Raw genomic sequence first — 26,146 nt, 5'->3', positions numbered from 1 at the left:
GATATATACACTCCCCACTGTTAATAATCACAGTATTGTCATATAGCAGATACTATTCATACTAGAAGTTATTTGTACCACTCTGTACACTATGCTATGACCTACTGCAGACATAATGGATTGGCTTATTCTTTACGTTGGGCACTTAGTACCAGGCCTGTCTGAATGCTGTGTTGTACGATATATACTCTTCACTGTTAATAATGACAGTATTTTCATATAGCAAATATTCATACCACAAGTTATTTGTACCACTGCATATACTATGCTGTGACCTGCTATGGTCAAAATGGAAGGAATAGTACCCCATCATTGGTATCCATGGCAGGAATAGTGCCCTATCATTGGTGTCCATGGCAGGAATAGTGCCCCATCATTGGTGTCCAAAGCAGGAATAGTGCCCCATCATTGGTGTCCATGGCAGGAATAGTGCCCCATCATTGGTGTCCATGGAAGGAAAAGTACCCCATCATTGGTATCCATGGAAGGAATAGTACCCCATCATTGGTGTCCATGGCAGGAATAGTGCCCCATCATTGGTGTCCATGGCAGGAATAATGCCCCATCATTGGTGTCCATGGCAGGAATAATGCCCCATCATTGGTGTCCATGGCAGGAATAGTGCCCCATCATTGGTGTCCATGGCAGGAATAATGCCCTATCATTGGTGTCCATGACAGGAATAATGCCCTATCATTGGTGTCCATGGCAGGAATAATGCCCTATCATTGGTGTCCATGGCAGGAATAGTGCCCTATTATTGGTGTCCATAGCAGGAATAGTACCCCATCATTGGTATCCATGGCAGGAATAGTGCCCTTGCACTGGTGTTAGCTAAAGAAATAGTGCTCTACTGTTGGTGTCAGTGGATGGAATAATGCCCCATTGTTGGTGTCAGTGATAGAAATATTTATACAGTATTATTTACAATAAAAAGATACAAATATGATATCGTTGGTGTCAGTGAAAGAAATAGTGCCCTATCGTTGGTATCAGAGAGAGAAATAGTATCCCATCTTTGGTGTCAGTAGGAGGAATAGTGCCCCACCATTGGTGTCAGTGGGAAGAATAGTGCCCCATCATTGGTGTCAGTGGGAGGAATGGAGCCCCATCATTGGTGTCAGTGGGAGGAATGGAGCCCCATCGTTGGTATTAGTGGAAGGAGTTTTTCCTCACAATTGGTGTCAGTGGGAGGAATAGTGCCCCACCAGGGGCGGACTGACCATTTGGAAACTCGGGCACTGCCCGAGGGCCCAGGGTCAGTAGGGGGCCCCATGAGATGCCCCTGGTACCTTTTTTGTAGGCTTTTTTGAGTTTGGGCAAGGACACAGGGGCCCCATGATCACATATTTCCCGGGGGCCCCATGAGCTGTCAGTCCGCCCCTGTGCCCCACCATTGGTGTCAGTGGGAGGAATAGTTTACCATCATTTGTGTCAATGTGTCAATGGTAGGTTCCCCATCGTTGGTGTTAATGAAAGGAATAGTGCCCTATCATTGGTATCAGAGAGAGAAATAGTGTCCCATCTTTGGTGTCAGTAGGAGGAATAGTGCCCCACCATTGGTGTCAGTGGGAAGAATAGTGCCCCACCATTGGTGTCAGTGGGAGGAATGGTGCCCCACCATTGGTGTTAGTGGAAGGAGTTGTTCCCCACAATTGGTGTCAGTTGGAGTTAGAGTGCCCCATTGTTGGTGTCAGTGGGAGGAATAGTTTGCCATAATTTGTGTCAATTATAGGAATAGTTCCCTAACGTTGGTGTCAATAGAAGGAATAGTGCCCCATCATTGTTGTCCATGGCAGGAATAGTGTCCTATCGTTGGTGTCAGTGAAAGAAATAGTGCTCTACTATTGGTGTCAGTGAAAGGAATAGTGCCCCATCGTTGGTGTCAGTGGGAGGAATAGTTTGCCATCATTTGTGTCAATGGTAGGAATAGTTCCCTAATGTTGGTGTCAGTAGAAGGAATAGTTCCCCATCATTGGCGTCCATGGCAGGAATAGTGCCCTATCATTGATGTCAGTAAAATAAATAGTACTGTACTGTTGGTGTCAGTGGACGGAATAGTGCCCCATCATTGGTATCAGTGGGAGGAATAGTTTGCCATCATTTGTGTCAATGATAAGAATAGTTCCCTAACGTTGGTGTCAGTAGAAGGAATAGTGCCCCATCATTGGTGTCCATGGCAGGAATAGTGCCCCATCATTGGTGTCCATGGCAGGAATAGTGCCCTATTGTTGGTGTCAGTGAAAGAAATAGTGCTGTACTGTTGATGTCAGTGGGAGGAATAATGCCCCATCATTGGCGTCCATGGCAGGAATAGTGCCCTATTGTTGGTGTCAGTGAAAGAAATAGTGCTGTACTGTTGATGTCAGAGGAAGGAATAGTGCCCCATCGTTGGTGTCAATGGTAGGAATGGTTTCCTAATGTTGGTGTCAGTAGAAGGAATAGTGCCCCATCATTGTTGTCCATGGCAGGAATAGTGTCCTATCGTTGGTGTCAGTGAAAGAAATAGTGCTCTACTGTTGGTGTCAGTGGAAGGAATAGTGCCCCATCGTTGGTATCAGTGGAAGGAATAGTGCCCCATCATTGGTATCAGTGGGAGGAATAGTGACCCATCATTGGTATCAGTGGAAGGAATAGTGCCCCATCATTGTTGTCCATGGCAGGAATAGTGCCCCATCATTGTTGTCCATGGCAGGAATAGTACCCTATTGTTGGTGTCAGTGAAAGAAATAGTGCTCTACTGTTGGTGTCAGTGGAAGGAATAGTGCCACATCGTTGGTATCAGTGGGAGGAATAGTGTGCCATCATTTGTGTCAATGATAAGAATAGTTCCCCGTTGTTGTCCACAACAGGAATAGTACTCTATTATTGGTGTTATTGAAAGAAATAGTGCTCTACTGTTGGTGTCAGTGGAAGGAATAATGCCCCATTGTTGGTGTCAGTGAAAGGAATAATGCCCCATTGTTGGTGTCAGTGGAAGGAATAATGCCCCATTGTTGGTGTCAGTGGAAGGAATAATGCCCCATTGTTGGTGTCAGTGGAAGGAATAATGCCCCATTGTTGGTGTCATTGAAATACATATTTGTACAGTATTATTTATAATAAAATGATCATGTTTCAAATTTCTGTTAAACACTTTTTGCAGGGTATGGGAAGACTTGTACCTGACAGACATGTATGATTGTACTGTGTGCATCACTGTGGGTTCTCTGGAGAAAAAAAAAACTGACAATATTTACAGCCGCCATAAAAGTGTGTCTGGCAGTTGAAAAGGCAAGCAGACACCTTCCTATTGCGACTTCTGTTCAGACCCCCTAAATCTTCATTTTCACACTCCTCCCGGGCAGAGAGGCACAGGCAACTTAACTGTTTTATCATCAGGAAAAAGGATGTTAATAAAGAGGAAAACTGCAATTTATGAGCGTTGTTTATGGCATGCTACGGTTTTACAAGAGAACTCCCCGACACACGCTGGACCCGGCACTCTATAATTTGGTAAGGAAGCCATAAAATTGAACTTGTTGAAATAAACCAGTTTTCAAAGTAACACGGACATAATTGGAAGATTAGACTCATGTGCGGGGTCTGGAACGCTGGCTTGCTGGTCTTCGTTAAGATCAGGGCTTCTAGTTAACATATATAATATTGCAGGAAAAAAGAATTAGTTATACAACAGAATCAAAGGTAGGAAGCAAAGTTGTTTGGGGGAAAAGCAGAACACAGCTGTTATCGTTACATGCTTAAATGAGTTTTTGTAACTCGAAAAATATTTCATTTACGGAAGCCGCGCGCCTTGACTCGCGTAAAGCAGAACACCAGCCAAACAGCTAAAATACACTTACAAATCCATCTTCATGAATGGCTTTACCTGCTGAGACATTTGTAATTCTGTTCAGCCACTCTAGTGATTCCCACACCTCTTCCACACAATAGCCTGGAGGGTGGTAAAGCTGTGCTTCAGTTCAAAGGTTTCCTGTATCACTGCCCCATTTCCACCCTGCTCATTCCACAATAAGCCCCCATTCACACTTCAGTAGTGTCTGTAAGCAATTTTTTTTTGTGTGTGTATTTAAGTGTGAGGTGTCATTAGGGTTGCCTCCTCATCCCTTTCCAACCAAACACATAATAATTACACAGGTTCTGTGGCTGATTAAGGCTACTTTCACATTAATGCAGGCCATAGACGGGTCAAAAATTGGCCGGTTTTTCGTCCGAATAAAAAATCGGCCGATTTTTGCACCATTAGTGGGTTGATTGGTCAGTGTTTTTCTTGGTTTTGGAACATTTTTTTTATCGGTAAAGTCGGAAAAAAATCGGCCGATTTCCCGGCAAAGATGGGCAAATCGGCCGATTGTTTTACCGAAAGGAAAATTGGGACATGAGCCATGACCTGCAAGAAGAAGAAAAAGAAGAAGAAGAAGAAGAGGAAAAAAGAGAAAAAGAAGAAAAGAAGTAGAAAAAGAAGAAGAAAAAAAGAAGAAAAAGAAGAAGAAAAGTAGAAAAAGAAGAAGAATTCCAGTCCACTATTATATTTTATATGAAAAGTATTGCGGTTGCAACAATGTATCTATTTGTATCCGAATAAAACCATCTGTATCCAAAATGGATACAAATGGATACATTGTTGCAACCGCAATACTTTTTAATGTCAAATATAATAGCGGAGCTCTCTGCAGGGACAGAAGTAATTAAATGCTGGCCGTAGACGGGACGAAATCTAGCCAATTTTTTTTACCGTTGGTGGTAATGTTGGCTGATTGAACGACCGACTTTTCATTTTTTTAAATAAAAAAACGGCCGGTTTTCACCCCGTCTATGGCCTGCATTTGCACTGAGTTTTTGAAGCATTTTTGCATTAAAAAAGCGCTTGAAAGGCTCAAGAAAAATGCTTCCCTTTGTATGTGAATGTATATCTATGTATGTTTTCACACTGAAGCGTTGCGCCTGCTGTGCGGTGTAAAAACTCCTGCTTGCAGCATCCTTGGGGCATGTTTGGCGAGTTAAAAAAATGCCCCAAAAATGCCTCTTCCCATTGAAATCAATGGAACATGCTTGAAAAGCGCCTCTGAGTAGCATTTGTGGTGCAGTTTTTAAGTCACATATCCTTTACAAAACGCTCAGAAAGCGCGTTAAAAATGCAGTAAAAATGCCTATGCGTATTTGCTGTGTTTTTGTGGCGGATCAGTGTGAAAGTAATTAAACTCACTTGATACTGTATCTGCATAAGGGTCCTTTCACATGGAGCGGACCCGTTTAGCGGATTCTTTTACTCAGCGGGCAATCTCTCCGCTGATCCTCACTGAGTAAGCAGATGATGGCTCTATGTTTGTTTCATTGCTGCAGAGCAGACACAGAGCAGCTCACTCTCCTACATGGGCGGTCGGATGAAAATGGACCGCCTGTCTGTTTTCATCCGATCTGACGGATGGGAGGGGAATTGGATCCCCATCCATCCCTTTTTGACGAATCAGATGTCTATGGGTGTAAACAGACACATGTCCATTTACACCCGCCGCTCCATAGAGGAGAATGGAGGTTCTGATCAGGTCAGCCTGAAAAATGAGCAGGCGGATCTGATCAGAACATCCATGTGAAAGAGCCCTTAAATTAGCCTCAAAACCTATGTTGTTAATATGTGTTCAGTTTTAAGGCCCCTTTCACATGGGACGGACCTGACCAGACACAGCCCGCTGTTCTCTATGGGCAATCGGATGGAAACGGACCCCCTGTTGTTTCCATCCCACTGCTTTCCCATCCCATCCAACTAGGGCTGACACCTCATCCCTTTATGACCAAACACATGTTAACCCATTGGCGCAGGCGCCTCCTGGCCCTTTAAGGGTTTCAGAAGCCTGGAGGCGGGGCAGGGTTTTAGGGTCATGTGACCGACCGCCGTGATTTGCCATCACGGCGGTCACATGAAAGAGGAGATCGGGACCTTTCCGTGAGTACTGAACATGTGTGCTGGCACCATGCAGGGCGTGCGCTCTCAGCATGTTTTTCTTTATTGCACACAAATGTGCGGAAGCTCGGCGTATAGGCCCAGACTCCGGGAGGCTGCACATTTGTGTGCGGCCGGCGTGAAGAGGTTAATTACATAGGTTCTGGGGCTAATTTATTGCAGATACAGCACTAGGTGAGTTTAATTAAGACCTTAATCAGCCACAGAACCTGTGCAAATAAGATGTGTTCAGTTTTCAAGGGATGAGGGGACAACCCTAGATCCAACGGATGGAAAGGGAATGGATCCCCATCTGTCTCTTTTTGTCGGATCGGATTGGATGTCGGCAGGTGTATATGGACACATAGAGGAAAATATACAGCTCCATAGAGGAAAATAGAGGTTCCGATCAGGTCTGCCTGAAAAACGGGCTGGCAGACCCGATCTGAACGTCCGTGTGAAAGGGGCCTTAAGGGAAGAGGTGGCAACCCTAGGTGTTATATAGGAGCAGGGCCACTGATAAAGCAGTATAGCCAGCCCACCTCTTCAGAGCCCAGGTCCCAACAGTTCAACAGGAGGGCACAGGCAACTGACGAGCAGAAGTGCCAGCTCTACTGCAATATAACAGAAACCGATCCCCTTGTAGCTCCCCCTGTGGCTCCCACTGCAGCGTAGTCAGTGTCTCTTCTGCCTCCTGACAGCTTTCAATTTCTGTTACAGTACCTGCACCCTTTCCCCCTCCCATAATCCTGTGTTCAATCATAACTGAAGCATAGTAAACTATGTTTACTATGCTTCCATTTGTGAATGAACAGGAAGGCTTCCTATTCATTCATCTGCAGTGCAGCTGAGGCTACGGAGAATGGGGTTGAGGAATCAATGTCCTCAGTCCCTTTTACTGTCTCAAAAGTGAGACATCAGGGGTCTGTTTAGAATCCTTTTATTTCACCAAAGCCCCACCCCCAACAGGACTGTTAAAAAAAAGGTTGGAAAAAAGAGAACAATTAGGCTGTACAGAGCCCAGTCATTTTCAACAGCAGGCCTGTACAGGAGCGCCTTTGGGGCTAGATCAGTGGTTCTCAACCTTCCTAATGCCGTGACCCTTTAATATAGTTCCTCATGTTGTGGTGACCCCCAACCATAAAATTATTTACCCAGTAATTATAATTCATGAGTGTCCTTTTACCTCCAATACTGCTGCTTTCAACAGAGTAGCTGCTTTCAACACAGCAGCTGCTTTCTACACAGTAGCTGCTCTTTACACATCGGAAATATGTGTTTTCTGATGGTCTTAGGGGACCCCTGTGAAAGGGTCGTTCGACCCCCAAAGGGGTCGCGACCCACAGGTTGAGAACCACTGGGCTAGATGGTGCATTTTTGGTCCCATTAACGTGTGATGGGAGTTTCTGGAAAATGCATGTAACACACATTTTTTTTTATTCATTTTTTATTTAATGGGACCCAAAACACCTCATTATGCTTCAAAAGTACCTTTTCTAGTGTCAGGGGTTGAACTACAGGCAACTTAATGCTGAAATGTGAACAGGGGCAATTTAAAAGAATGGAATCTCTAAGATTGGGTCCTGTGTTGGGTGATATGCATTACTAGAGCGGCTTCTGGTTTTCCGGTAGTTTCAGAGTATGCTGTTACTTGCTGTCCTTAGGCCATATATGTACAGCTTCAGAACAAATGGTTATTCCAGGGTTATGGCTGTAGCTGCAGCCATGACCCTGGTGTTATATTTTAGTGCTGGTGATGGGCTAGCCAGTAAAAGTGATCTGAGCAGCTCTACAGCCGCCCAATCACTTTTACAAGTTCCCACCTCTCCTGGCCTTTATCCCGGGCTCTCTCACTCCTCCGGAGATCCTATATTTTACTGCCCAAACTATCACAAGGGATGCTACTCATCTCTTGTGATAGCAGTAAAGTTGGATCAGAAAAAAAGTGAAAAAAAAATTAAATAAATACATTTAAAGCACCTCTGCCCTACCCATGCTCATGCATATGTAAACAGTGATTGCATGATACATGCCAGGTATTGCTGCGAACTTTACAGTGAAAGCCATAATTCTAGCACCAGAGCTCATGTTTAACTGTCGGCAGTGCAGTGACTGAGTGATAAGCACTTCGGCCTAGCAGCACTAAGGTCCTTGGTTTGAATCCCAACCACCTACCTGTCTGGAGTTTGCATGTTCACCCTGTGCCTGCATGGGTTTCCTCTCACACTCCAAAGAGATGCTGGTAGGTAAATTGCCCCTAGTATGAATGTGAGTTAGGGACCTTAAAGTGATTCTAAAGGCATATTTTTTTCTTTTAAATAACAAACATGTTATACTTACCTGCTGTGTGCAGTGGTTTTCAACAGAGCAGCCCAGATCCTCTTCTTGGGGCCCCCACATACTCTCCTGGCTCCGCCCTCCTGTTGGGTGCCCCCACAGTAAGCAGCTTGCTATGGGGGCACCCACTGTTCCATGTGTCCATTAATACATGGAGCTGCAGCTTGGCCCTGCCCTCTCTCTATTCTCATTGGCTCACTTGCTGTGATTGACATCAGCTGCTGTCTCAGCCTATGAGAAGAGGAAGTCCCGGGATAGCCGAAACTCCAATGCACATCGCTGGAGCGAGAAGGGGTTTAGGTGAGTATTAGGAGGGTTAGGGGGGATACTGCACACAGAATGTTTTTTATCTTTATGCATAGAATGCATGAAGGTAAAAAAACCTTCAGCCTTTACAACCACTCTAAATTGTACGCTCCTTGAGGGTTAGGGACTGATGTGAATGTATAATACAGTTGCAAGAAAAAGTATGTGAACCCCTTGGGATTACGTAGAGTTTTGCATGAATTGGGCATGAAATGTGCTCTGAACGTCATCTAAGTCACAACAATAGAAGAACACAGTCTGCTGAACATAATACTACACAAACATTAGATGTTGCCATGGTTTAATTGCACATAACATGTAAACATTCACAGTGCAGGGAGGAAAAAGTATGTGAACCTTTGGACTTAATAACTGGTTGACCCTCCTTTGGCAGCAATAACCTCAACCAAACGTTTCCTGTAGTTGCAGATCAGACCTGCACAACGATCTGGAGTCATTTTGGACCACTCCTCTTCACAAAACTGTTTCAGTGCAGCAATATTCTTGGGATGTCTGGTGTGAATCGCTCTCTTAAGGTCATGCCACAGCATTTCAAACGGGTTGAGGTCAGGACTCTGACTGGGCCACTCCAGAAGGTGTATTTTGTGCCGTTGCAGCCATTGTTTTGTTGAATTACTTGTAAGCTTTGGGTCATTGTCCTGTTGCATCACCCATCCTCTTCGGAGCTTCACTTGGCGGACAGATGGTTGTACGTTTTCCTGCAAAATGTCTTGATAAACTCTGGAATTCATTTTCCCATCAATGACAACAATCCATCCAGGCCCTGAGGCAGCAAAGCAGCCCCAAACCATGATGCTCCCTCCGCCATGTTTTACAGTGGGGATGAGGTTTTGATGTTGGTGTGCTGTGCCTTTTTTTCTCCACACATAGTGTTGTGTGTTCTTCCCAAACAACTCAATCTTGGTTTCATCTGTCCACAGTATATTTTGTCAGTAGTGCTGTGGAACATCCAGGTGCTCTTTTGCAAACTTCAAACGTGCTGCAATATTCTTTTTGGACAGCAATGGCTTCCTCCGTGGTGTCCTCCCATGTACTCCATTCTTGTTTAATGTTTTCCTTATTGTAGATGTGTCAACAAAAATGTTAGCATGTGCCAGAGATTTCTGTAGGTCTTTAGCTGACACTCTGGGATTCTTCTTTACCTCATGCAGCATTCTGCGCTGTGCTCTTGCAGTCATTTTTACAGGACGACAACGCCTAGGGAGAGTAGCAACAGTGCTAAACTTTCTCCATTTGTAGACAGTCTGTCTTACCGTGGACACATGAACATCAAGGCTTTTGGAGATACTTTTGTAACCCTTTCCAGCTTCATGCAAGTCAACAATTCTTGATCGTAGGTCTTCTGAGAGCTCTTTTCTGCTAGGCATGGTTCACATCAGACAGTGCTTCTTGAAACCAGTAAACCCAAAACAGGTGTGTGTTTTTTAAGGGCAGGACAGCTGTCAGCAACACATCCAATATCATCACACTGATTGGAGTCAAGGTTGGCTCACTCCTGGCTCCAATTAGCTCTGGGAGAAGTCATTAAGCTAGGGCCTCACATACTTTTTCCTCCCTGCACTGTGAATGTTTACATGTTATGTGCAATTAAACCATGGCAATATCTAATGTTTGTGTAGTATTATGTTCAGCAGACTGTGTTCTTCTATTGTTGTGACTTAGATGACGTTCAGAGCACATTTTATGCACAATTCATGTAAAACTCCACGTAATCCCAAGGGGTTCACATACTTTTTCTTGCAACTGTATATATGTAAATTACTGGCGCTATAGAAGTACCTGAAAGAAAGAAACTGGTAACCTGTAAAGGCTTTGAAAGCATTGCCTATGGAGGTTTTTGGGTTCCAGTTTGTTTCCATTTCAAGGGAGTATGAAATTTTTCTCAACGGACATCATTTATATTTTGCCAAAAAAATGGGTATTATATTGTGTTTGTGTACACTAAAGTGCATTTAAGTGTATTTTTTCCTGACACTTTGCATTTGATAAATGGCTGTGCAAATATTATATAATGTTGCAACAATGACCATTTTATTCTCCAGTGTTTCTGCTTTCAGAAATCTATAATGTTTGGGGACTCTAAGTAATTTCCTAGCAAAACAATTTGATTTCAACATGTATGTGAAAAATGTCAAAATTTGCCAGGACGGCAAGTGGTTAAGCAGTGTTGGAGTAAGATGTCTTTGGTGTGCGGCCACTTTACTGGAATGCAGAGTGCGGTGGAGAGTGAGCGGACTCCTCAGTTTGAGCACCCAGCTGGTATACATAGGATGAAGGAGTAAACAGGTTGTTTGTGAGCAGTGATAGGGGCTATGGTTGTCAAATGGGATTTGTTGAGTATTTCGAGCATTGAGCTACAAAATGCCTAGGTATGAATGGGAGCTAAATAAGTATCATCACACTGGCAAGCTCTTGCCTCTGATCTGCCTCGCTCACTCATGAAGCTGTCTAACCCCTCATTGCACTATACTGTATTTTGCTCTAAAGGAGAGCAAGACACAGAATGAACAGGCTGCATATAATCTGATTGTAAAGTGTCCCTGCTCCAGTTCACAGGCTGGCCAGTCTCCAGGTGACACATTTAACATTTAGGAGCCCTATTGCATTTTTTTTAGTTTTAAATGGAGTAGGGAATGGTCATTTGTTTTCAGCTGACTGTGACAACACTGGCACCCAAAAGATAATATCATACTGGAGTATCCTGATGGCACTGGTGAATGACACAGGAAGTTACCACAATGTGATACGCCAGTATAATTCTAGCTTTTTGGAGCTTGTGATGTCCTCTCCTTTAGTTGCTCTATACTGCAAGACATACCAATGTTGTGACTCCTATGAAGACTCTGTTGATACCTATGGCTCTCTGCTGTGGATGAAGCTTTTCAGCAAAACATGTTGAGTTTTGTCTTGGTCCGACTTCAAGATCACGTGAAAATGAACAAATAAGAAATTATGTGTGGCATTTGAGAAATTAACAAACTTAAAAAAGGAAATCTCGATCACCAAACTGCACAGAGATCCCATTGCCATGGAAGTAAAAGCCCCAGTCTAACTCCGTCAAGGCGATGCCATCCAATGGATTTCATCCTGCTCCCAGGGCTTTGACATGGAGAATCTCGATGACTAAGCTCTGGGGCCAGAAGAAACACGTTGGAAGTGTGTCCTGAACGGAGCTAGGCTGAGGCTGCTTTTACTTGCATGACTATCAGGTCTCTCTTGAGCGCAGCGAATGGGATTTCCTTCATTCAATTTGTACATGTATAGCTGGAACAAGCTCTTACCCTGAGTCAATACCCACAGTGTGAGTCTACTGGACTTGGATACAGGGAACTGAGTGGCAAACCAAAACTTTTCATACAGGTTTACATATGAGAAATTAAGAAGGACAAGTCATTAGAAGCTTTCATTATATGCTACGGGTCTTTCCTTTTGAATGATGTAACTATGTTGGTGTACATAATGTTATTGTGAAATTTTAACTACTTTTGTAATAATTATTCATTTTTATCTCACTATTTTTTGTTGCCGATTTTGATGGCACCAGGAAAGTGACGTATACCTTGTATTTTTGGTCTGGGTATGCTAAGGGATGGGGTGCCATCCTTTACCTATCAATATACCGTATGAGTATGTTAGATAGCAGCCCAAATCTCAAGAGAAGATATTCTAGCCCAGTACAAACACATCTACTAATAAGATCTGGGCTGCTCCGTATTGTTCAGGTTCTTACTGGAAGGATGTAAGGTTACTCTTGCCTAGGTGCCACTGGTGAAACATGAGGGTGAGGTAAGTATACATAATTTAATATTTTTTGCACCTGTATGTTTTTGGAATGATTTTTTACAGGTGGAGGGGACATGGACCATTTTACTGCAAGGTCTGCTTTATGAAGCTTTTTATTTGCATGACTATAACTTGCAATGCATATAATATTATATTGCTCCCTTAGCTAGCCACAAGGCATGGTCTGTCCAGAAATGACAATGAGTGAAGCAAAGAAATAACAACAAAAGCATGGAGGAATACCTGGAGGTGATGTCACAGTAAATATCAGGTACCAGTTGGATCCAGAACTTGAGATGCCCAGGTTGGAGAAGTTAGCCCATCCATCTTGTATCACCACCGTGGTATTCCCTGGAAAGCCAATCATGTCTCAAGGTTAGAGCAGTAGCAGAATGTAAATATTCAGATTCAGTCCTTACATATCAAGTATAAAGACAGAAGGTCAGGTACACCTGAATTATGGATACTTAGCGAAACATTAGGTAACTTTTTGATATAATACAATATTAAACATAATACAGATCATCATTAAAAACTTAAAGCAAAACTCCAGATTTTGACATAAAACACCACCTGTTCCCTCCCCCTGCCAAATAAACTGGATTTGTACCTTAGAGGGTAAGCTTACTTTCAGAGAAGACAGTCTGTACAGCAAAGACAGTCTGTAGGCACTAGGTGCCTCAAAGCTTGTAAGCATCATAATGTTCTCAATGGTGAGTGATCAATGGTCAGTGAGGCCATGTGAATGCAACCACTCGCCATTGCTAGCAGTAAAATGCTTACATGCTCAGGGCTGTTAGTGCAGTGTATGGTGTATGGATAGTCATACCCTTTAAATACATTAATTTTCTAACTGGTTACATGATGTCACTGATCTCTTTGTCAAGTGTCGTTGACATATAGTGCTCCAGAGAACGGTGCTTATGCATTGACCTGAGAGTTCAATGAATCCAGAGTGGATGTGATGATCCTAGGGGGTATGTCCATGAAGACTTGGGCTCACAGTAAGTGTGTTGAATGGCACTGGGCATAATTCAAACCAGAAGAGGACCAGCACCTGACCACAAAATGGTGAGTCTGCAGAGGACAGTGCCAGAGAAAGTGAGTATTGCAGCAAAATGTTTTATTTAACCTCTGAGGGCTTCACAGAACAGTTGTATTTATATTGAGATTTAATTACACACAGGTGGACTCCATTTACTAACTAGGTGACTTTTGAAGGCAACTGGTTCTACTATACTTTAGTTAGGGGTATCAGAGTAAAGGGGGCTGAATACAGATGCACGCCACGCTTTTCAGATAGTTATTTGTGAACTTTTTGAAAACCATTTATCATTTTCATTCCACTTCACAATTATGTGCCACTTTGTGTTGGTCTATCACATAAAATCCCAATAAAAATACATTTAGGTTTTTGGTTGTAACATGACAAAATGTGGAAAATTTCAAGGGGTATGAATACTTTTCCAAGGCAGTGTAGTATACATTTGCAATGCTACCCCTGGAGGAACCACTGTAGACAGTCTCTCCCCCAAACAGTGCAGAGGCAGCCAGGAACACAGCAACAGTCCATTCACTCTGGCTCAATAAACAGTCTAATGGTTGTCTTTTTAATATTTATTCTTTGTTGAACTAGTAACAGGAGAGGATAAAGGATCTCTCACCCATGCTGGTTGAGGGGTTCCAGGGTAGTCCAGCTGGAGAGTTGAGGACTGGTTTTCAGTACTCTCTGGATTGCTCAGTCCTAATTAGTTACTTTTTGAAGGTTCAAAGAGATTTGGGTGGGAAGATTCTCCAAACCCTGAGTACAGGGACTTTGGTCCTCAAAGGGTTAAGCAACATGCAAGGGAAGTCTTGAAAAGATACATGAAACACACATCGTCTGTCACACCATGAAGCAGTACACACTCAGGAGCAAGAGTGGGGAACTCTTCTGTGACTGAGATGGTGTCAGGGCTCCAGGTATGACCAGAGATGTGTGGACCGACACAGGGAAACTTGGGCTTCATAGTATAAACAATACAATTTATTAAAGACTAAACAATACATAAACGCAGTGCAAGACTAAACATAAACACAGTGCAAACAAACCAAACCTCCAACATATAACAATAAGAACAATACTAAACGTAGTCGGGCAGGCCGGGTCAGTAGCAAACGGGCAGGCAAGGTACAAGGAGCAGGCGGAAGAGTAGTCAGGAATAGCCGAGGTCGGTACAGGCAGAGTTCGTGCAGGCAGGATCAGGATACAGGGGTCAAGGGAAACTATACACCAAGGCACTGACTGCAGGCCTGGCCACTCCCTAAATACACCTCCTGCAATCAGCCTCAGGTGATGACTTGATTGCAGGAGTGAGCTTCTGGCTGCTGAGAGCACCCGCTGGCCAGCCCTGGTACTGCAGCCCACACGGCAGGTGAGTCCCACCACCAGTGCTGAGTCCATTCCTGACAGATGGTTAAGTTGCTGGTGACTTGGCCTTTTGGATCTCCGGATGTGTCGGGGATGTTAATCCTGCATGGGACCATATTTATGTGGGCAATGAGCCATATATTTATGTTGAGCAACAAGTGTATGGATTATTTGTTCTCTTGTCTATGCTAAAGGAACCAATTTTGACTGGATGCAAATTCTAATAAAGACTATTACTTCTCGGGCCCCATATTACAATAGGTATACTTTAAAGTCCTGCTATGAATAAGTGTCAGCAATCCGAGCAACATAAGCAAATCATCGCTTACTGATTTCCTAATGGTGTAAATTATTTTTTTCAACCTCCTGTTGATACATGCAGCCATCAATTCTTATACTCTGTGATCTGTATTCTATGTGACCACTGGCTTCCTCCCCACCTTTTCAATGGCTGAGTGAAGGTATGAATATACCCACAGACATAGGATAATTGGCAGGATCCAGCTTCATTTATCATATCTATGGAGGGCACACAGGAGTTCATACTCATCAAAATTCATACTCATCATTTTGTACAGTTACAAAGTAGCAGCAATAGAGGCAACCCAACTACTTCTGGATATTTCTCCTGCTGGAAGCTTACAGTGAGTCATTGGACTCTGGCACATTCCCCAGGCTGAGTCACAGCCATCTTCTCCAGGTAAAGGCCCAGAAAGAACAAAACACTCTGGAAGAGGTGACCCCAACATTTAATACCTCCCAAACCATACCTCTGAACAAGAACCTCAATGATTGGTTGGGACAGGTACATATTCATAACTTTTTGATTGTACTTCCACTGTGATGGATGTAACCTCCTTCACGTTAACAAACAGAAGCAATTAACCCCGAGCTTAGGCAAAATCTATCAAACACAGAAAATGTTAAACAAATGCTCATTATGCTTACAGCCCAGTAACAAACACACTAAATTGAATTTAGTGTGAATTACACAGCAGCATAGGGCAGGGTCTTTACACTTGCAAGGAGACTTCTTCGCCAATTATTTTATCAGTGTGGGGATCTTTTGCAGTGCTTGTGATTAAATACAACTAAATGGCACCATAAAAAGAGATAAAGACATAACAGAATCACAAGCTCACATTGTCCATAAAGTTTTTCCAACATATTGGGAAAAAAACTGCTGTTCAAGAAATCTCTTATTGGTGAAAAGCTGCTTGATTTCGGCCATCATAAAGTTGCAGATGATGATAGTCAGACATGAGTACATCATCCAATTGTCAAAATCTTTTTTATGTCAAAGGTCTTTTGTGTCAGTTTCATCTATACTTGAGGTTTGGAGCTGCTTTAATGAAACATTTGTAGATGGGACCTACTGAGTTAAATTTTTGTACAGCAGCAGCAGGGCAGTGAATCAGGTCACACAAGTATTTCTGTGTTAAGGATTTGAAAAAGAAAGAATGCCAAATCTCTACAAGTCCCATGGTGGCATGCACTCTAGGCAACTTCCATGTAACCCTCCTAGCTACTGGCCATCAAATGTGATGGTATGGAAGGTGTAATGCCCCACCCACTATCACCTTTCCATTGCTAGTTATAAATGTTTCTGAGTGGCTGAAGTTTTTTGGTATGGGAGGTGGGATATAGAAATCCAGTGCTTGACCCATGAGCTCTGATTGATTTTCACATAACAAATTAATTTTCCCTTTGTAGTACTGCTACTATGCTATGAATTTTAACTGAACTGTGCTTTAAAATTCCTGAAAATACCTTCTTCTTCTTCTTAGTAGAATTGTGCAGACTGAATATGTAATTCTGTAACTTCAGTTGGCCCTTAGTGTCCCTCCTGGTGTACTGTGAATGAAAGCTGACACGATAGGTGCTGTAAGAGTCAATTCCATGTTTAGGTAGCAGAGTACTAATCTTCTGGCGAATACAGGTATACTTTACTGGAAATTAAAAAATGCATATGTAGCTGATTGGAACGCAGTGAGGAGCTGTGCCTCCAAGACAACTTCAGTGCTGGGTCTTGGCATTCTGGAATTTTGATATAGCCATGTGACATTCCATCACATAGGCTCTTGATGCAGGAAGGAACTCTGCATGGTGTCTGTGTCAGTGTAGAAAACTCTTTGTCATGCCCCTGGGTTAAAAGCCTTGTCTGAAATATGCCTTTCTATAATGCTTTTCTTACTGAAGCCTAAAAACACTTAGGATGTCAGTCAGCCATCTTGGGCACACTCAGTTGAGCCAATTAACCTACCAGCATGTCCTTGGAGCGTACTAGGAAACCAGAGTACCTAGAGGAGACCCACACAAGTACAAGGAGAACATGCAAACTTCATGCACATAGTAGCCTAACTGGAATTCGAAATGGGAAATCACTTTAAGGCAAAAGTGCTAACCACAAAACCAGTGGTTGCCAAACTTTGGCCCTTTGCTTGCCTTTAGCTGGCCCTTAGGGTCCTCTTCCTACCACTGATATGAGACACTATTTGACATCAACAGCAAGGCACCATTCCTTCCAATGACACTGACATTGGGGAATTATTCCTTCCACTAATGCCAATGATGAGGCACTATTCCTCTAGTTATTACCAATGATAGGGCACTATTCCTCCAACTAATACCAACGATGGGGCATTATTCCTGCAAGTAAAACCAACGATGGCGCATTATTCCTGCAAGTAAAACCAACGATGGCGCACTATTCCTCCAACTAATACCAGTAATGGGGCATTATTCCTCCAACTAATACCAACATTGGGGCAATTTTCCTCCAACTAATACCAATGGTGGGGCACTAATACTCCTCCTACTGACCACAGGTGTTATCAGGGGCGAACTGACCATTTGGAAACTCGGACACTACCCGAGGGCCTGGGGTCAGTAGGGGGTTCCATGAGATTCCCCTGGTACTTTTTTCATAGGCTTTTTTGAGTCTGGACAAGGACACAGGGCCCCATGATCCCCTATTGCCCGGGGGCCCCATGAGTTCTCAGTCCCCTGGGTGTTATGTATTTTTTTTTTTACTCCCACTGACCACCAAGCCTAAGACATTGTTTGCTCTCACTGATGCTGTGGCATTTTCTACTTACTGGCCACAGTCTGGCTCTACTAAAGTCTGATGGACAGTAAACTGGCCCTTTGTTTAGAAAGTTTAGGGACCTCTGCACCAAGATATAGTGTACCATCTCCACTAGCTCATTCTCATTGGGCGGCTCATTATGACAACTTGATTGATGTAATGAGGAAGCCAAAGCAAGGAAAATTGTATATGGTCTCTTTTTTTGGGGATTTTCAGCTGTGTAAAAGCAGCTTTACCACACTCTAAATACGAAAGCTTTTTCATTTTTCTTACCTTGGATTTTGTGTCGCTTTAATTAAATCATTGTTTTTTTTTTTTATGTTGTTTTTTTTGCAGCAGCAGCGCAGTGAGGAGTCGCTGCAGCACAAACAGCCATTATGTACAGGCATCAATGCTACCTCCAACTTTTAACAACCCATAGCGCACAGTTTATGGATCAAGACTGTTGATTTCAAATACATCGTAAATTGTCATTCCGTGTTTATGAGCCCCCAAGGAGCGTTCTGTGCTTTCCCAAAAGGCCATTTCCCTTCTCCAAACACATGCTCCTAAATCTCTTGCTTTTATATCTGCGCCAGAGTCTTAATGAAGACTTTTTGATGCAAGAGAGTATTTAAGACGGGAGCGAGTCAATTTAAGGCTCAACTTGGCTTCATCAAGTTGCTTGGCTTCTGTTCTGGAAAACGGTTTACATGTTAACTAATTACGCATTTAAACTGCTCGCTGTTCTTTAAGCTCAATCATAATACGTGTGTTTGTCTTCATAAAGCTTTCGCCAAGTGAAAAATGCCAACAGCTGTACGGCGTACTTCGATTATGAGAAATCCTGTGCCTGCCGTAATCTCAATGTATATACGCAGCGCAAACAGGCTCGACTAAATCCAAAACATATTTTATTTTACGTGCTTTAATTGTTTGCTTAGGCTGCCGTAGCGCACACACGCCAGCCGAAAATATCTTTCTTTTACGCATTTTATTTTCTCACAAGGTAGTGAAAGTAAACACAGACTCCTAGAAAGTTCCCTTGGGGGAAATTTCAGTGGGAGAGATAAATCCAGCCTCCCTACCACAGGTTCCTCTCGAATACTTAACCAATTATCCGAATGTAATTGTCTCGACTACAGGAAAACAAAATGACAAGCACATTTCCGAGACTCAGTTAATGTTAAAGAAAACATAATACAAACAAGCAATCTAGTTTTTAAAGTGGACCTGTAACTTAATAGCGGGTATGGGGCTGCCTAGGATGTTCAATGTTGCGTTTGTGATGCTTGAAATTAAAGAGGACTGGTCACAGCTGGGTGTGCGCAAAAATCAGGCCTAAATGCTTTTGACTGCAAGTTTTTTTTTTTCCTTTTATAAAAGCTCAATTCAGTTTAAGGCTTCTTGCACATTGATGGTTTGCTCAGCTCCCCTGAACACCTTTTCTCCTTGCAGGAGAAAAGCTGTTAAAAAAACACGCCTAAAGCCGTGTTTTGCACACACATTTAGGCTTGTTTAGGCGCGTCAAGCATTTCCATTTATGGATTTTATTGGCCAGAATATTAATTAATTTATTCTAGCTGATGATTGAATGCTCAAGCACTAAACACGGGCAACAATTAGGTATGTTTACATGTATTTAGGCACATTCACGCGTATTTAGGCGTATTCAGAATTTTTTTTGCCCAAAAGCTCCTCTTCTGAACATGCTGGTGGTGAGCATGGACACATAGGCTAACATTCAGTAGATGTGCATTTACAGACAGAAAAAAACACCAATAGTGACCAAGAGGCATTTTATAAGCCATGTTTGAATGAGGCCTTAATAAGTTACAATACATTTACAGACAGAAAAAAACACCAATAGTGGCCAAGTGTCAGGAATGGACTCGCCAATGGTGGTGGGACTCATCTGCCGTGTGGGCTGCAGTACCGGGGCTGGCCAGCGGGTGCTCTCAGCAACCAGAAGCTCACTCCTGCAGTCAGCCATCACCTGAGGCTGATTGCAGGAGGTGTATTTAAGGAATGGCCAGACCTGCAGTCAGTGCCTTGGTGTATGTTTCCCATGAGCCCCTGTACCTGTCTGCTTGCTGCCTGATTCCTGATTCTGCTTTGATCCTGACTCTGAATGAACTCCGCCTGTCCTGATCCCGGCTATTCCTGAACACTCTCCAGCCTGCTCCTTTGGTATCTTGTCTGCCTGATTGTTCCTGACCCGGCCCATCTGACTACGCTCTGCCTGCTCCTTTGTGTCTTGTCTGCCCGATGGTTCCTGACCCAGCCTGCCTGACCACTCCACCTCACCAGCCCTGACTGCTCTTATCTGTGTACATTCCGTTACCAGTTGGAGGTTTGGTTTTGTTATATTATGCGTGGTATATTTGTGTATAACCTTTAATAAATTATATTGTTACACCATACTTGAGCCTGCGTTTCCCTGTGTCAGTTCACACATCTCTGGTCTTACCGGGAGCCCTCACACCAAGAGGCATTTTATAAACCTTGTTTGAATGAGGCCTAAATAAGTTACAATAAAGTTTGTTTCCCTTAGAAAGCTGCCATGGCCTAAGTAGAAGAGCCTGTCCCCTGTCTGCATGTTGCAGTGAAGAACCCTTTCTCTCTGTTTAGAAGCAGTGGTCTCCCTGCAGAGGTGCAGCACACCCCTTGCTATGGAAGACCTATAGTTATTCAACTAGCAAAGCTCCATGCTGGCTGGAGAACTGTAGCTCTGAATGAAAAGGGTGTGTGTCAGATCTTCTGTAGAGAGACCACTGCTTCCACGCAAATAGCAAAAGGTCAATTTCAACAGCATGCTGGCTGGGAACAGGTTTCTCTACTAGCCCGTGACAGCTTTCTAAAGAAGTGTAAGACTAATTTTGTTGTGGTGCTACAGCGTCTATGAAAGAAACAGGATCTATGAATGGAGGGGGTGGACCTAGCATTCATTCATCCATCTTCCATTCATACATCATGTCTCACTCAGAAGCTGTAGGTGTTAGAGCATATTGCTTTAAATTCTCCATGTAATTCGTAGGCCTGGCCAAAGGGGCTGGCAGGTGTAAGTGCCCTTAATCTGTAGCTCCTCCTATAATGATATAGAGGCCTTATTGCCTGTTTATATACCAGCTGTACACAGGGCCCAGGGAATTAAGGTATGGGAGCAGGACACTTCTGATCAGCAAGATGTAGAGCTGTGCTGTTAAGAGAGAGAGAGAGTCCTCTGCAGGACCAAACTGCCAGGGTGACTGGAAGAGGACAAATTGAAAGAAAGATGGAGAAACCTTGCCACCCCTGATGTTCATCTAGCAGGTACTGTGGCTTGGTTTAGGATGGCCTCAGGGCCTCGGGTGCTAAGTGAGGAATACCCAATGTGTGAGGAAGGAACACTTTAAGTATGAATCACTTGTGGGAAGAGTCTAATAACATCTGGAAAGATGACTGCAATGGTGCCTTGAGACTGACTGTATCTAGTGTTCTGCACTTATAGACTACTGTGAGGAAGTTGTGTAATGGAGGTACAGTGTTCTACACTAGAGACTACTGTCAGGAAGTCCTGTAATGGAGGTACAATGTTCTACACTATATATATAAAGTGCAGCGCTATCTCTAAATGTAATAAATAATAATAAATATAAAGTGCAAAACTAATTATACAAGTGCTCTAAATAATACCACAAGGTACTAAATTAATGTGCAAATTAGTGCATACAAAAAGAAAGTGCAAACCGTGCATTCCAATTCTTATAAATAAAGTGCAAATTAGTGCTAATCGTAATCACTCCAACCATCTGTTGATAAATAAATCCACAGAAAATAAATAAATATAATGTCCAAATGCAACAAAAAACTATTATTTTTCTTCAATCTTCATGCATGTGTCACACGTGACCACACTGTGTAACTCCAAACTTTAGCCGTGATGGCCTCTCACCTCCTTACCCCGACCCCACAGAGTCAGCACGCTTCAAACAGGACACCTCTTTGATAGCTCACCAGGGCCTCGCCTCTAATACTCTATCAGCAGTCAGCTCCTCGGTTCATATATAGACAAGAGAGACTAACATAGTGTAAACCTGTTTATTTACTGATGAAAGTATGAAAAAGATTGCCCACTCACATTTATATTTGTCTTCTCACAGGCCTTCAATACCCCATGCTATAAATCTCCTGCATGGGTATTTTAATACAGGGATTTCAAATATGGCCGCCACGCCGGAAATGACGTCACCGCGCTCCCAGAATCCTCCTCGCATACCGACGCGTTGCGTCACGGTAACACGTGACTTCCTCATCCACGTGATTATGATTAGCACTAATTTGCACTTTATTTCTAAGAATTGGAATACACGGTTTGCACTTTCTTTTTGTATGCACTAATTTGCACATTAATTTAGTACCTTGTGGTATTATTTAGAGCACTTGTATAATTAGTTTTGCACTTTATATTTATTATTATTTATTATTATTTATTACATTTAGAGATAGCGCTGCACTTTATATATATATTTATTCATTCACTTTAGTTGGTAAGGAGTGTTGTGTCAGCAGCTTGGTGAATAGGGCCCCATTCCTAGCGCAGGTAGTCCTTGCATTTAAATGTTCTACACTAGAGACTACTGTCAGGAAGCCCTGTAATGGAGGTACAATGTTCTACACTAGAGACTACTGTCAGGAAGTCGTGTAATGGAGGTACAGTTTTCTACACTAGAGACTACTGTCAGGAAGTCCTGTAATGGAGGTACAATGTTCCACACTAGAGCCTACTGTAAGGAAGTTGTGTAATGGAGGTACAGTGTTCTACACTAGAGACTACTGTCAGGAAGTCCTATAATGGAGGTACAATGTTATACACTAGAGACTACTGTCAGGAATTTGTGTAATGGAGGTCTAGTGTTCTACACAAGAGTCTACTGTCAGGAAGTCAAGCAATGGAGGTATGGTGGTCTACACTAGGACAACACAAAAAATCTGCCACCCCCACCATCCACCCACGACTCAGATCTACCGCCCAGCCCCGGTGCCCCTCAGCGCGGTCACCACACAGGAACTGCCACAAAATAACCAAGGTTCATTCTTCCAGGGGGTGGCTCCACCCCCCTGAAAAATGCAGCCCCACACTATTTTGGTTGTACTTGCTTTTACACGTTAGGTAATAGAATGCAGTGATGCTCTGGTGCAGTACAACAGCCTATAGCTTTCATTATACTGTATAATACAAAATTCTGCAGGGGCACATACCTTTCAGAATCACAGTTGAAGCATCTTTCAGATAAACTGATAAGCACCAGGGACTGGAAAAATGCCCTAAATTCTTAACTCGATTTCCCTGAAATCACAAAAGAAAAAAATATGTTTAAATTCAGAACTTAAATGCCAGACAGTAGCTTTCTATGTCCTGCAATCGTACTGTTTTAATCCACAACAATGGTCCTCAACATGAAAACTCTGGCCTAGTTTTCTTGTGCTTTGCCCATGTGAGAGCAAAACAAGTTCACTTTACAGCAGCAAGTACCCTTTTTTCTTTGCTCCCGCACCTTCAACTGCCGGGAGCAAAGAAAATACAAATTACTTTAGGGTACAGTGCACCATGTGGATTGCTGTATGTGGCAGTGCTTGTGCTTCATGATTGGCCAGGTGTTGTTATATGGGGACCGAAAGAGTCAACCCTGTAGAAGCTCTGATTGGAATAACTTGGAGTTGGAGTTCACCTATCTTTCTTCACTACTGGTGGCTGATCCATGCTGGAAAGCAAAGATGAGTGTGTTTTGTTGGGTGCGGATACATTAAAGTGGATCTTCATTCAAAAGTGAAAGTGCTGCCCTAACATTTGACCTTTTTTGACAAGGACCCACTATTACTCCTTTAATTCCCGCCTAGGCGTGAATGACATGCACTTTGGCACATTCCCTGCCCATGCTCCTCCACCCACAGCCTTCAGGAGCACATCCCACATCCCAGGAGGCTGCAGAACCAGTCCTACCGCATTGTGTGACCTCACACGTGCACAGTGGGGAGCTGGCTGTGATTCCTCAGGAAGTATCACATACCGGGTGGAGACTATGACTTTGCAAGGGCCTTTCTTGCACCTCCAGCCCAGCACTCCTGAGGGTGGAGGCAGAAAGTGTGAGGGCATGGAGAGGTACGAGTGCTGGAGTAGCTGGTTGGTGGTGTCCACTCTAAGTGGGTAGCACTAGAAGTCACAGTCATCAGGACAGGATGCAGAAGCAGCTTGGCATCACAGCAGGTGGTGGTAGTGCGATTAAGAAAGCAGGCAGTCGGACAGCAAGGGATCGAATAAGCAGACAGAGCAACTCCAGGAAACAAGCCAAGGCTGTGAATTTCCAGCCAGTAAATAAATGGGGCTAGGTGATGTCGCTGGTTGCTAAGGACATGGTGAGTGCCAGGACCCACAGATTGCTTAGCAACCAAAAATTTGGGTTTGGCATTCTGAAGAACGCCTGAACAGCCAGAGTTTTTATAGCTCATCTTTACTTAGAAGATTGACAGACTGCCAAGATCTGTTCTAAAAAGAAAAAAGCTGAGATTCCAGCGTCCATGTTCCATGTTGTGAACATTAAAGTGCTTTTACTGTTTGTTCAGAATATTTAAATACTTTAGTGTGCATGATCTGGGCATATGTTTATTTTAAGGGTTAGGTTGAGGGTTGAGGTTTGTCCTACAAATGAGGCTGAGGCTTAGGGCAAAGACTTGTCCATTAAGAAAAACAAGACAATGCTACATCAGGAATCGGGGACATAATATGGGGACATAAATTGGGGACATAAACTAATTTCAAAAATTCATCCAGAAAGTGATAAACAAATATAGGTAGGTAGTATCATAAGCATGAAAACCTCAGTACCAACTGGGACTGGCAGTACCCATCGATACATGAATAAAGTCAAAAGGTAACAATACATACTGTTTACTGAGAATGGAGTGATTGGAATAGAAGGGAGAAGAGGGGAAGGGTTGGTGTTGAGAAGGAATTATTAGGAAGGGACCCCTGGTGAAAGGGTTAGTGGTTAGGTTTAATGAGTAACTGCAGCTGTGCCTTCTAGGAACTGATATCTCATTTGATTGAGGACAGGTGAGTCTATGATATAAATGTATATGCTACAAAGTCACACTTAACCCCCATTCACATCTGACTGTTTTGTAGCTGGAAGCTCCAAACTCTCAGGGAGAAACAAAATCAATTATTCTGTATGGTGGTTGTTCACATTTCCACTCCAAGCCACTTGAAGCCACACGCCTGAAGGTCAAAAAAATTTTGGAGCAACTTTTGTAACTGGATTTAGGCAGATTGGTGCGTTTTTTAATCATTTTTTGCCCCGTAGAAATGCATTGAAATTTTTGAGCATTTTTGCAAGTTTTGTCACCCGTCTTTGAGCGTTTTTCTGGACATATGCAATGATTAAATAAAAATAAATAATAATAAATTAATAATGAATACATAAATAAAATACATAAACAATAATAATCATAAATCAATAAATAATTAACAAATACATAAAGAAATACAATAAATACACAATAACAATAATAATCTACCCCAAACAAAAATACTAATAATAAAAAAAATACATTTTTAAAAAAATCATTCTTCTTAATAATAATGCTAATAATACTAAGTATTATTGTTATTATTAATAATAATAATCAACCCCTAGCGCCAACCCCTATCCCAACTCTAAACCCTAACCCCAAACTCTAACCCCTAACCCTAATAAAAAAATAAATAAAAAATTATTAACCCCTAGCCCAAACCCCTACCCCAACCCTAGCACATATCTCTAACTCTAACCCCTACCCCTAACTCCAACTCTAACCCTGAACCCTAACAAAAAATAAATAAAAAAATTAAGCCCTAGCCCTAACCCCTATGCCAACCTTAAACCCTAACTCTAACCCCTACCCCTAACCCCTACCCCTAACCATAAAAAAAAAGAATTAAAATATATATAAATAAATAAAATAATATGTAAAAGTGGATTAAAAAGATGAAAAATATAGCAATAAATGTTGAAACAGATTATATTTTTTCTCTATTGTTTGCCAAAAAAAAAAAAGATGCCAAAGCTCAAAAACAATTTAAAAATAATGTGCAAAAATGAGCATGCAAACATGCAGCAAAAACTGCTCAAAAACATGACGCTCAGGTATGACTGCAGCCTAATGCCCCGTACAAACGATGAGAATATCGGACGAACGATCATACGTTTTTTTTCGCCTGCTAGTCTCACATCGAAAGTGAAAAGGTTACTAAAGATACAAA

General features: G+C 42.7%; 1 protein-coding gene across 1 annotated transcript in view; it reads right to left on the bottom strand.

The window, feature by feature from the left end:
• Positions 1-26,146, bottom strand: part of PKHD1 (PKHD1 ciliary IPT domain containing fibrocystin/polyductin) — an 808,705-nt gene that overhangs the window by 35,314 nt on the left and 747,245 nt on the right. The window contains exons 55-56 of the mRNA XM_089685961.1: positions 23,107-23,194; positions 12,632-12,739 (exon numbers count right to left, since the gene is read on the bottom strand). Coding sequence (XP_089542087.1) covers positions 12,632-12,739; positions 23,107-23,194 — 196 coding nt within the window. The remainder of the gene's footprint in view (positions 1-12,631; positions 12,740-23,106; positions 23,195-26,146) is intronic.

The sequence above is a fragment of the Staurois parvus genome, unplaced genomic scaffold (assembly GCF_062004578.1).
Source record: "Staurois parvus isolate SC_StPar_1 unplaced genomic scaffold, SC_StPar_1.0 ptg000390l, whole genome shotgun sequence".
NCBI lineage: Eukaryota > Metazoa > Chordata > Amphibia > Anura > Ranidae > Staurois > Staurois parvus.
The sequence above is the reverse complement of the archived record's forward strand: the minus strand, read 5'-3'. Positions and strand labels throughout refer to the sequence as shown.